At 39.1% G+C, this 12,969-nt stretch overlaps 1 protein-coding gene and 1 long non-coding RNA gene across 4 annotated transcripts; both read right to left on the bottom strand.

Annotated features, from left to right (window-relative positions):
• Positions 1–1,357: 1,357 nt before the first annotated feature.
• On the bottom strand, positions 1,358–6,113 carry LOC136239295 (uncharacterized). The gene is made up of 3 exons (XM_066030022.1): positions 5,421–6,113; positions 5,183–5,311; positions 1,358–2,417 (listed from the first exon to the last, which is right to left on the bottom strand). Exons 1-3 carry the CDS (start codon positions 6,111–6,113, stop codon positions 1,992–1,994), a joined length of 1,248 nt encoding a protein of 415 aa, XP_065886094.1. The 3' UTR covers positions 1,358–1,991.
• Positions 6,114–7,332: 1,219 nt separating this feature from the next.
• Positions 7,333–10,294, bottom strand: LOC136239507 (uncharacterized). 3 transcript variants are annotated; one of them, XR_010693492.1, is made up of 3 exons: positions 9,694–10,294; positions 9,593–9,641; positions 7,333–7,772 (listed from the first exon to the last, which is right to left on the bottom strand). It is a non-coding gene; the product is annotated as an uncharacterized lncRNA (long non-coding RNA). The 3 variants fall into 3 exon arrangements; XR_010693493.1 differs by lacking the exon at positions 7,333–7,772 and adding an exon at positions 7,950–8,478; XR_010693494.1 differs by lacking the exon at positions 7,333–7,772 and adding an exon at positions 7,950–8,509.
• Between the last annotated feature and the right edge of the window lie 2,675 nt (positions 10,295–12,969).

Consider the following 12,969-nt stretch of genomic DNA (forward strand, 5'->3'; position numbering starts at 1 on the left):
TACATGCTGCAGTGCTCATCTATAAATTTAAACTAGCATTTCAATGTTTTGAATGCAAAATTGCTTAAGAGGCAGTGATAGTGGTTAAACTTGATTTATATAAATTATTTGCAAATTATTATATATGTACTTAAATTAAACAAGCATGTGGAAAATGCTTGGTTACTTTGTTAGAATAATTGACTACTTTATTAGAGTGTATTGAGCAATTTATACAGTCATGCATGTCTATAGACGGAAGTTTCATGTAACTTTTGTGGGGGTCATATTTTGTGGGGTTCTTTTCACAGTTTTAGTATTAGCCTAGCAAAAATAAGTGACTACAACTAAATGTTTCTTCTTTAAAACAGAAATTTTGCAACTTTGCAACACCAGCAAGGCCCACATATAGAACAGTCCACTTAATCCTGTCATGTAGACTTTAAAAAAAGGGCGGCTATAAGTTGCACAATAAAAGCTGGCAGCCGTAAACTGATTGATATTAGACGTTTGAAACTACTGTATGCTCATTTACCTGAACCTCAAAAAAAGTTACATGCTCTCTCTCCTTGATGGTTGTATGCCACTATACAAACCATCATGTTTCATGATACAGATGTGTTAACTTGCTGTGTACAACTATGTGTGTGCAATAGGATTTTAAATCAATGATTGATCAAATATGCTATGGGTAATTTATAGCATCTAAATATAGCAAGCTAAATCAAATGGATCCACATTCCACATTTTTATAGTAGTTATTGGCCCTAATGTATATATGCAAGCATTAAAGTGCAGTGAGAGTTTCTCCATTATGAATGAAACCATGAATTACATATCTAAATGCTTCTACTGGGATGCTAAAACCTGTATAGCAGAATCTTGGCATTGAAATACTGTTGAAGCTAGGAAGAAAAAATCCAGACTATAGCTAGTGGTGATTTGAAATCTAGACGGAACACATGGCTCGAGATCGGTATACTTTCATCTGTATTCAATCTGTACTAGAGTGTTTTGTACATTGTGTAGTACATGCACAGTGGAATCTGTTGGTCAGCAGCATCATCTGCATGAATACTAGGTGATGGTAATGGTCCAAAAATACAAGTTAGCATGTAAATTGACCTAGAACATCTTGATAATCAGGATACCTTTGGTTGGTCCCAAGGTGTCTATAATACACAAGTTTCACTGTAGTGACTTCTATTATAGACTACCAGTGTGCACTCCCCTCAGTAAAATCATTGATCCACTCCTTATATGCCATTAATAGACTCTATAGTTTCTCTGCTATATAAATGACCTTGCATCATCATGTGCTATATGTATAAATAGCATAATATTCACAATCATGATGCTTTTGTCATTAAGTGTGCATGTATAATAAGTAGTCATAAAGAAAAAAAACAATGGAGTTTACATCAAAATATGTGCATACCTACTGCAGACCTGTTGTACTGTTAGATAAGTGCAACTTGCCCCAGTTCAACTGTGGCCAAACTAGATGATTTAGCATTATCCACATCTCCTCCTACAGTGCATCCTCCGATAACTATAATGGCATTATTGTTGATCGTTGCTGCCGTCACTTCAAATCTAGCAGAAGATAGTGATGCAATCTTCAGTCATGCATCAGTGGTGGTGTCATAGATTGCAATGTCTGCTGTTGGTGTAGCACTTTGATTTTCTCCTCCAACGATCATTGGTGAAAACACACTGGGGACTAGACCTGCACTAAAGTGAGTAGCTTTAGCAACCTTAGTCCATGTTGCAGATGTGTCCATGGTCTGGCATGATCTTGTGATACTAGTGACTGGAATTTTAAAACCTCTTCTGTAATGCCTCAGATCAGCACCACAAAACCCAACTATGAATAAGTGGTCATCAAGGATAATGGGTGTAAAGCCCCACATTGGCACAAGGAGATTAACGGTTACCTTTTTCCAATGATTATTTTCCACCCAGTTCAGAATCTCAATATCATCTCTTACTGTTGGTGTTCTGTTACCTTTTCATCCGCCAGCTACAATGACATGCTCCAGGTGTGTGACTATGCCAGGGCCACTCCTTGCAGAATTCAAGTCACGGTAAAAGTCTATCCAAGCCTTACTAGCATCATCAAATGCGGAAACCTTATTGGTTCTTTTATTAGTAATTGACAGAAATCCGCCAACAATGGCTAACTTGTCACCGATGACATGAGGGATGCCGCAATAGTGACCAGGTGGAGGTAACTGATTCCATTGGTCAGTGTTGATGTCATAGACATATACTTGATCAAAGGCCTCATCAACTGGGCTATTCCCACCAGCAACATAGACTTTCTTGTCATGTATTGTGACATATGGAGCCCACATTGGAGCTGGAAGATTAGCTAGCCGAGTCCATTTCTTGGTATATCTGCCACTGGTAAGTGCTGGAATTAATGGAGGTGCCTCCTGAGTGAATTAAAATCAAGAAGTGACATGCGATATCTATACAGTATGTCATGCAGTGTGTATTATGGTGTAAACATGTGTCTACAGGTAGGCCTGAGTCAAATATGCTCAAAATTTTCCCAAATGCTTTCAGGAATTTTTCACCTACTATGTTCTTCAGTGGTCCCATTTTTTAACATTTCTTACAGTTTCTTGGAACATTTTAACGAGTGAATGCTCTATTATGCTATTTCACTACAAAGTGACTGTTCTATTGGAGAGTATTGATCTAAGGAGCTGTGTACAATGCATTTTGAGTGCTCTATTGCAGTTTCCACTGACTGCTCTATTAGGGAGTATCGATCTATTGTCAATAAGCTCTATAGTATGAAATATCCACCTAATATGCTAGAATTATGCTGGTATTGCACTCCAGCCTATAATGCTTTTTAATATACTGGCATATTTAATGTAGGCCTGCCTACAGGATGATACAGTTGTCATAGTAATAGCCATGAGAAGAGTTTGGCAAGCTTGTTTGGTGACAGTTTTGTGATTGGCTTATAGGGTGAATGAAGGAGCTTTTACTCTGTCCACCTGTTGTAGCCATATAATAATGCTATTGCATGCAGAGCAACTAAATTGTTGGGAATTCAAATATTAAGTTTAGTAACTGCTATTTTCAGTTCAGCCCTTAAATGGCAGGGGCGTAGCCAGGATTTTTTGAAGGGGGGTTCCAGCACCAGCATTGAGTTACTAGAAGCAGGAGTCTGGGGGCACAGCCCCCAGCCGCTGAGAGACTTTCAATATTTTAATAAATCAAAACTCAGCAAATTGCTATATTTTATGCAAAAGTACATTAATTATGATGCATTAAGTGCCCCTGGGATGAAGGTAGTACTAGATAAAGTGACCTAGTGGAAACAGACAGCATGACACATATAGTAATCTGTAAGTGATGGTTATATCTCACTGTGGTATAGGAGCCATGAATCCACTGATACAAATGACAATCAAAACAATATAACTATACAAATATGCATAGCATGAATTCATTTTGCATAGCACAAGTGATAAATTACTGGAGCTCTATATCTTTAAACACTGCACGCCAAAGTTATAGCAGTATAAGGTCATGCTAAGTTTTGCATTTAATGTTGGAATGTCTGAAAAACTTCATATGGACATGGATATTTACATGCATGTTCTATTAGAGTATACCCAACTGCTCTATTAGAGTATATACCTGACTGCTCTATTAGAGTATATCGACCTTTTTAACAAGTTTTGAAGAGGGCTCATGTTACCTCTGTAAATCCTTCCCTGAGAGATGAATGTAAGTTTTATCAATTGTTGTGCTGTGCCATTATACTATATTGCTCACTCATTTTGTCCTGCCACACTAAATGGTGTGTTAGGATCCTGCTTGCAGAAGTCTAAATTTTACAGGGGGTTCCTGAACCCCCGGAACCCCCCCTCGCTACGCCCCTGAATGGGTTCCACCACACAAGCTGCTTGTCTCTTGCAATGGTACTGTGAAAGCCTTACAATGTCAGAACATTTTATATTCGTATACAAGTACACAAAAAATTCTGCAATTTTCAACTAGAGTAGGGACCATAGCACATCAATAAAAAGTACTGTAACAAGCTGGAGTAGCGCACAATATTAAATCACAGTAAAACAATAAGAAGTGCTATATCCCTAATGTGCTCGAAATGCACAGTAGGGATATAACACTTCTTATTGTTTTACTGTGATTTAATATTATGCACTACTCCAGCTTGTTTCAGTACTTTTATCAATGTGCTATGGTCCCTACTCTAGGTGAAAATCCGATATTTTGTGCACTTGTTTGAAATAAAATTATTATTACTGGTTAACTCACGCATATATACCACATCAAAAGAAAGAAATGGTGCCACGCACCCCAGCTAATTATCGTTGAAAAGTGAAGTATCATTATACTTCGTTGTCAGCTATGTTCAACCCATTACACAACATTTTGAATCAAGAACTGTTTGAAAAGCACTTCTGGAATCATAGTAGCAACTATGAAAAATACGGACGATTTCCATTATGAATTAAGGAAAGCCATCACTTGTTACCACCAAATTGACACCTTTCGTTGTCAGAAAAGATGAAAGGGACACAAAGGAGGACACTGGTAAGTCCATGAAGAATGCATTGTATGTACTGTGGTGTGCCAAAAGGCACGTCTCTGGCTGAAGTGACATCAAGCCCATAGCATTAGCCGTTATTGAGTTACGCTTGTCTGAAGGCATCAGTCAGGCAGTCACTAGAAAATTCCATGTAATAATTGTTTTTAAATTTCCGTACTACTTGTTGAAAGCATTTCGGGTCGATCTGAAGGATTGTTTGGGCTTAGTTTTACTTAACCGATACTGCCTCATCATCGTCAGGGAAAAGTGATGCTGGTTACTATTGGGTAATGCTTTTTCATGGGCCATGCCCAAACCTATTGTACTGTAGGATAAAACACTTTAACAAGTCAACCAAAATAAGCTACTACATGCACTTAAAAAGTAAGGACTGGGTCACTGCACTGTTAACAAAAGGTTACAAAAATCAAGGACTTATGAAATTACACATTTAGAATTGATGGATTTATAAAGTGAAATAGCTAGTTACATTTCTAAAAGTTGAAACATGGGTAAATTTTTGAAAGTTCGTAGATAATATTGGCTCATTACCTACCCCATCGGCAAATATTATCTACGTAGATAATGTGGATTGGCCATGCACTCTATGATATTGCAACTTACAGATTGTACTTCAGCTGCTGATGCATGGTTATCCCCTAAGTCTTGTAAAGAAACTCTTTCAAGTTGCTCAACAACCTCTTGTGTTGATATACTTGTGGCTTCACTTGTAGCAGTGTCAATTGGTGTGGACTACATAGAGATCATAGATAGATATAGTATAGATAAACAGTATACACAATATAGAGATTGAGCAAACCCGGCCCACACCCTACCAGTACCACAAAGTGGTAAAACTTACTGGCATTAATCTACATGTCACGTCTTTATTTTCAGATTTCAACTGATCGATCTCTGTATCCCTGATATCAACATCATCTCTTAGCTGCTGTACTGTAGTTTGCAATCGTTTAATTTCTACTCCCAGTTGATCTATCGTTCTATCCTTCTGCTCAATTTTCTGGTGTAGAGTAATGATGTCCTTGGACTCCCTCACATCAACACCTCTCCTTATTCGGATCCGCTCACAGACTGTTGCTATGGTTGGTCTCACAGCAGGGTCATTATCCAAGCACTCCTCCACCAGTGATCTCAATGATTCAGCCTCTCCCTGCATCTTATCAAGATATTTCTGGCGCTGTTGAACCTCAGACAAAGCCATCATTTTCCTGGTCACTGGGTCAAACTCAACTTGTTCAGATGGACTTGGCCACTGTTGGTTAAATGTGTGGAGGACTATTCCAGCAAATGAAAATACATCCATTGAGCAATCATAAACTGGATTTCTTGTTAGGCTTTCAGGAGGCATAAAATCAAAGGTTCCTGGAGCTATAGTCAGTGCCTTTCTGCTGGTAGCTTTTATAACCTTTGCCACTCCAACATCACTAATCTTTGCTACATGATGTGCTGTCAATAAGATGTTGTTGGGGGGAGAGGTCACAGTGGACAATGGGAGGGTTGTGGTAATGGAGGTAACGAAGCCCAAGAGAAACATCATGGACAATTGAAAATTTTATGTGGAAAGGCATCTTCTCATATTTTTTCACCAGAGTCGTCAGGCTGTTCTCTCCATCATTTCCATAACTATTACTGGAAAAAGTGATACCATCTCCACTGCGGCGCATGCTGCAGAGGGATAGAATACACCTAGGAATTGTATGACGTTTGGGTGGCGTAATGCGTTACATTGTCTACACTCCCTCATAAAAGACTCGAGAATTTGCTGCGCATGCTCCCAGTTCCCGTCTCCTTCTACTAGAATGGGATGAATTTCTTTAGCAACACAGATCGTTCCGTAGTAGTCAACTGTGTAAACCAGGGGCGGATCCAGAGTTTGGAAAGAGGGGGGGCACCTTTCTGAAAAACAGTTGAAGACCAAAAAAAAAAAAAAAAAAAAAAAAAAAGGTCACGACAATAATAGCTAGTTATCCTTACCAACTATATCACGTCTGTTATGTAAAATAAAATCCTATTTATAGCTTCATAGGTAAGCTACACTGCCTCATGAACATTGTGACTGCTTTATTAGAGTAATTGACTGCTCTATTAGAGTATCTCGATCTTGTATGCAATTTTTTGAAGGGGGGGGGGGGCATTTGCCCCAAATGCCCCATCCTGGATCCGCCATTGTAAACCCTCCCGTAAGCTCCTCGTCCAAGCTCATCATCATAGAATGGCGTTACTTCCTTTAGAATTATATCTTTGTAATCATCGTCAAAATCCATTTCTCACAAGAAGTAAGATGGGTGGGGCTACTTTCGCACGTAGCTATGAAAATAAACGCGTTGCGTTGCCATGGCGATTTATTTTTGACGTATAGTTGGAATGCATTAAGGCCACAAAACTCATATCCTCCAATAACAATTAAAAAAAAAAAAAGTCAAGATACTGTACTATATTTATAGCTCAAATAACAGTACCTTTTTACCAGGGCTGGCTGGACTGCTTGCCTACCACCCCCACCACCATGCAAAGAGCAGGTGTGCTGGGCCAGCACAGAAAAAAGGGAAATCAAAACATTCATTTAACTCAGAATGTAGTTTTCTTAGCTAGCTAGCTGCTAACTTTACAAGGTGCTAAATAGCTGCATTCACACATTTCGTTCTTTTACAGTGATTTCACCTAATTGGCAATTTCTGTCCTGATTTGTGAACTGATAGAGATCTGTATTTCACCAGATCCTTAAGGGGCAGGTGGACTGTAAATTCAGACATGAAGATGTTCATCACTATGAAGTTCATATTTACAGTATGGCTCCATGCAGTCACTTAGTATGATGATCATACTTCTGTCTATATGACTGCTTCCATAATAGCTACAACCATTTTAGGGGTGGTAAAGGGGATGCATAGTTTCCAGGTTCAGGTTTCTGGCTCCCTGTGCCACAGACTAACTTGTTGCCTCCCTGCAGGCCCCTAGAGGGATAGTTGAACAATGATAAATGCTAATGAAAAAACAAGAAGTCATGACTGTTAAGTGCTGGCTGAATGCAGTGGAAATCCTGGATCCCTGGCTGTGTGGCTCCTCAGGCCCTTGCCTAGACTGCAAGCTGCTAGCTGTCTGTGGGTCAAGTCACCACCAGGTCTGGGATTTTTTCTGCATTCAGCATAGTTTCCCTGTGCCACAGGCTAACTTGTTGCCTCCCTGCAGGTCCCTAGAGAGGGATAGTTGAGCAATAATGATGAGAATCAGAGGGTATTTAATTCATATTATTTGCACAAAAATGGTACAGTACACTTGTATACTTGTACTATACACATTACAGCTAGTGATGAACCCACAGAAGTCTACTCTCATAAGTTATACTAGCTACTTTAATAGTACTCTAGCATATATTCATTGAATAACTTCAGTGTCGCCTTACAAAATTTACATTATTTTGAAACCATATGTCCTAGTGGTGTTTGTACTATAACAAACAACTTTATACTGTATATATGTACAATTGAATTAAGGTTCTGAGAGTTCACACAATATGAGACTGGTGTTAAAAGAGCTAAAGAAGTTCATCATTTGCAATGTTTTTCTGATGTAAATTTTGTTGACCATAATGGAAGGTGTGACATTGTCCTATCCACTTATATACTGATGTCGCAAGAGGCTCAATTGCAATGCATATAGCCATAGAAGTGTCCAAGTTCTCTAGACTGGAGCAAAACTGCTGTAGATCATATCACATCCAACCTGATAATGACAGTGGCCTCGTTGTTGGAGATTATAGGAGGGTCTTGACAGCTCATTAATTCTGCTAGTCTCTCCTTCTTCTGACTGATTCAAGTAAACCTTTGGTTTTATAGTTTGCTCTTACAATGGTTGGTAATGGTTGATACAGCTTGGTGCAGGATAGTTTAATGACAACACTAAACATATATCAGATACACAGTGTATAGACTGTAAACAGCAGCGGCAGCAGTAGCAGCAACAACAGCAGCAGTGCAATAAAATCAACAAATAAAATTTATCAAAAGAGTGTTCAATTAATTGTAATAAACCTTTCTGATATGTTACTGGTATGTTGTACAAGTACACGAAAAAATTTGGAATTTTCAACTAGAGTAGGGACCATAGCACATTGATAAAAAGTACTGAAACAAGTTGGAGTAGTGCATGATATTAGATCACAGGAAAACAATAAGAAGTGTTATATCCCTACTGTGCTCAAAATACCATAACGGAAATGCACAGTAGGGATATAACACTTCTTATTGTTTTACAGTGATTTAATATCATGGACTATTCCAACTTGTTTCAGTACTTTTTATCGATGTGCTATGGTCCCTACTCAAGTTGAAAATTCCAAATTTTTCGTGTACTTGTTTGTTAACTTTTTTTTGTAAATAATTTTATTATGGCTGGTGAACCCACGCATACCGCATCTGAAGAGGCACCGCGCGCCCCAGATATATCAATTATCGTCTGAAAAGTAAAGTATCCATTACGCTTCGTTATCAGCTATGTTCAACCAGTTACACAGCATTTCGAATCAAGAACTGTTCGAAAAGCATCTCTACAATCCACGCATACCAAAAGAAAGAAATCGTGCCGCGCGCCTCAATCATATTAATTATCGTCTGAAAAGTACAGTATCCATTACACTTCGCTGTAGGCTATGTTCAACCCGTTACACAGCAGTACGAATCAAGAACTGTTTAAAAAGCACCTCTGCAATAGCCACGATGAAAATACGGACGATTTCCGTTTCGAAGGGAAGCCATCACGTGCTCGCGTCAAATCGACACCTTTCCCTGTCAGCAAAGATGAATAGGACACAAAGGGGGACACTGGTATGTCCATGAAGAATGCATTGCACGTACTGCGGTATGCCAAAAGGCACCTGTCGGGCCAAAGCGACGTCGAACAGTGAAAAAAAATCAAGCCCGTAGCCTTAGCCGTTATCGAGTTACACTTGTCTGCATAGTGACCTATTGTAACAATAAAATCACAACACAGTCTGTTCCACAGTACTATACTCACCTTGTGTCTCGGATGTAACAATTGAATGTAGCCTTGTTACCATAGTGACCTATTGTAACAATACAATCACAACACAGTCTGTTCCACAGTACTATACTCACCAGTGGCGTAGCCAGACTTTTCGCCATGCCTGGGCAATGGGTGGGCAAGCCATTTCCTATGTAACACACGTACACATGCCCATCTTCATATGGACATCAATATAGCATTTTTAAAATGCATTATGTATCATCCTACACTGCTGTATGCAAGATGACTAACAACCTAATAGAAGCGAACGCCTAGCTAACTATTGGCCTTCTAACATATTACATACATCTAGCTACATGTGTCTTAATACCAGACTACAAAGGTTCTTGAATTAAAGCACGAGGCGCTCTATCACGTGATGACTATGCTCTGCCACTAGTTGTTAGCCTAGAAAAGTGGAAACAAAAAGAAAAGAATTGCTGACTGAACAAGTACTCCATACCGTTTGAACTGAGCAGTATCCACACGGATACATGGGTGCTAATTTCACAAATACCTCTAGACTGCTTTGCCTCCCGAGTTTTGACCACACCAATAGCTTCCGAATGTAAACCGTCCAGCCTACTATTGTGAAACCAATTCTTTGTCCTTCACTCCTTGCCACAATGCTGCGCGGGTTTTTGTAATCACGTGATCTTGCTTCTATTTATTTCCTCTATTTGTGCACAATCAAGTTACTCGTAGGGAAAATCCCTTGGATACCCCATCTCTGTTTAGCCAAAAAGAAGGAAACCATTGGCGAAAATGGCACGGTGAGTGTTGTATAAGTTGTGCTATACTTATTCTTGTACAGTGACTAGTTAAGTAACTTTAGCAAAATCTCGAGCTATCCAGCCCACGTCTTTATAATTACTCTAGGAGCTGATGGTGGGGCAAAGAAGTCTGATGCCCGGGCAATGCCCTGGCTTGCCCGGGTTTGGCTACGCCACTGATACTCACCTTGAGTCTCAGATGTTGTATGATGGTTAGAAAGTACTATGCATGGTTGACATTATTTAAGATGTGTGTTTACATATTTTAAAACATTATTCTTGATGACAAAAGCTTTTATCTTTGATGTAAGGCTGGTTTTCCATTGGCCTCTGTACAGCTCGTGCCAGGTTCCACGTAATTAATATTTGCGAGTTGACAGCCAATTCTTGGATCTGTATTGTTGCATCCCTACTAGTTACTAGTATAGATAAAATTGTCTTGGGTAAATTGTCTGGTTACAGTGTGGGGGCTAGCAGCAATAATAATAAGATAAGACTAACAAAAAATTTATAGCAGCCCAGCCCAGCCCTATGAAAAACCTAGTAGCACATTTATACCACCAGGGAAAAACCTAAAAGCACCACTCTGCTGTGCGCATAATGTGTGACAAAGACTACAGAGCTGGGCGGTATGAGATTTGTCAAAGTCGGTACGATATTATTGAAAATAGAAATTAATCAGTGCAATAATGCAACTGTTATGCCATGGTATGTCAAATGTGTGAAAAGGGTAGCTTTCGGCAGATCTGGTCACCAATTTCTTCTCGACTCAAAACCCATTGGTTGAGGAAAAGTGTGATCCACATACCCTGACACTTCAAAATATAATAATTTTGATAACAAAAAAGTAGTCATTTGGTACATAGAATATATACAGTGAAGTATAATATGTCAGTAGTATATACAGTATGGCAATACTGTACAATAAATTCACTGTACAATTTTATCGAAAAAATAGTCTAAAGCAAAATCTACATATGAAGCAGCTTCTGGCCTACCATGTGTCTGCAATGGAATTTTTGCTACAAACTTCATAGGATGACCAAACTGGATACTTAATTTACAGAATCCAACATGTCCATATCCGGTATATGCTATACCATATCCTGAAAACTTATTCACCTTCAAAATGAACTCTTCACTATAGGAACCATTTTGTACATGTTGAACAAAACTTGAAACACATGTTAAGACAATGTTTGCATAAAGCTGGTACAGCAAACTCTTGCGGCAGTAACTTTCCTTTTCCCCTTCAATAGCAAGACCCACAACATCGTCATCATTTTTGGGAGAGGGTACATTCTGTTCATCATCATCATCCAGATCATAACTTCCACTAGAGAGCACCAGAGAGTTTCCCAGATTGATCTTCTCGACATAAATGTCCCCACTACCACGAAATTGACAGTATTTATTTGTCAAATTTCCATGAATTATGCCAAACTTTAGTCAGCGAATCTTCTTTATTTGTGCCATAATTATCAGCAATTGTTGTCTGAAGACACTCTATGCGTTGTGACTCAGCAGTTGGTTCTTCATATATATAATGCCTTTTCAGCTGTCCTCTATCTGCTGCTTCAAAATCTTTAAGAATATCTCTCTTGCAGTCTTTAGAGAGGCTATAGAATGACCAACCAACATTTCTACTTATTGTTGCAGAAGGAGGTATGACAAATTTGTCTCTTGTAACCGCCAGATTGAAATCATATGAAGTGGCTTTGGAACATTCAACAGTTTCATCAAACTTGTAAACAAAAATCCGAATTTTTCCAATAACACCTTTGTCTTCGATGCTACCAGCGTTGGGAACATGCATCCTCTTCTCTTTAAGAAGGGCTATTAAACTTTCAGCAGGAAAGTGTACTTCGACTGATGATAAGACATCGCTAACTTTAGTAGAAGTAATTGTCAACTTCAGTTTTTGACAAAAGCTTGTTTGAAAAATAAACAATATAGCATTGCATTCCTGGAAAAGGATAAAACAGTTACATATATAGCACAAGTTACATACATATTATGCATGAAACATGAGTGACATAGAGAATTGCATTGTGGCGTTTAGTTTAGAGTATTAGTTAGGCCAAGCAGTTATAAAGCTTCTACTAGGTGATTGGAAACAAATTATATTTCAGAAGGCTAAGTCTCCCATATCAACGGTGTTTGGCCAGTTTAGAACAGCTATGTTTACAGTTAATTGTAATACGTAATCCCACAATCAAACCCACCAAATCGGCCTTTTTCTTAGCTTGAACACGTGTGACAGCTCAAGAACGATGTGGTCTAATTCAACGATGTCTGACATCAACTCAACGCTTCTGAAATTGTCTGAGCAGTTTCAATCACTACGTGAAGACGTAAACTCGCTTAAACAGTGAAACTTGAAGAAATCGTCTCGTCGCTCCAGGAGTCGCGAGAGACACCGCCGTTCTCGGAGTAGAACTAGGCTTGACAGCCCTCGGAGAGGGCGAACATCCCGCTCTCAGAGTAGAGAAAGGTATTCTCCCCGTGTCTCCCGTTCCCGGAGTAGATCTCCCTCTCGAAGTAGAGAATCGCCACGCTCTCGGAGCAGAGAAAGTGGCTTGTCACGCTCTCAGA

Source organism: Dysidea avara, chromosome 11 (assembly GCF_963678975.1).
Source record: "Dysidea avara chromosome 11, odDysAvar1.4, whole genome shotgun sequence".
Taxonomy (NCBI): domain Eukaryota; kingdom Metazoa; phylum Porifera; class Demospongiae; order Dictyoceratida; family Dysideidae; genus Dysidea; species Dysidea avara.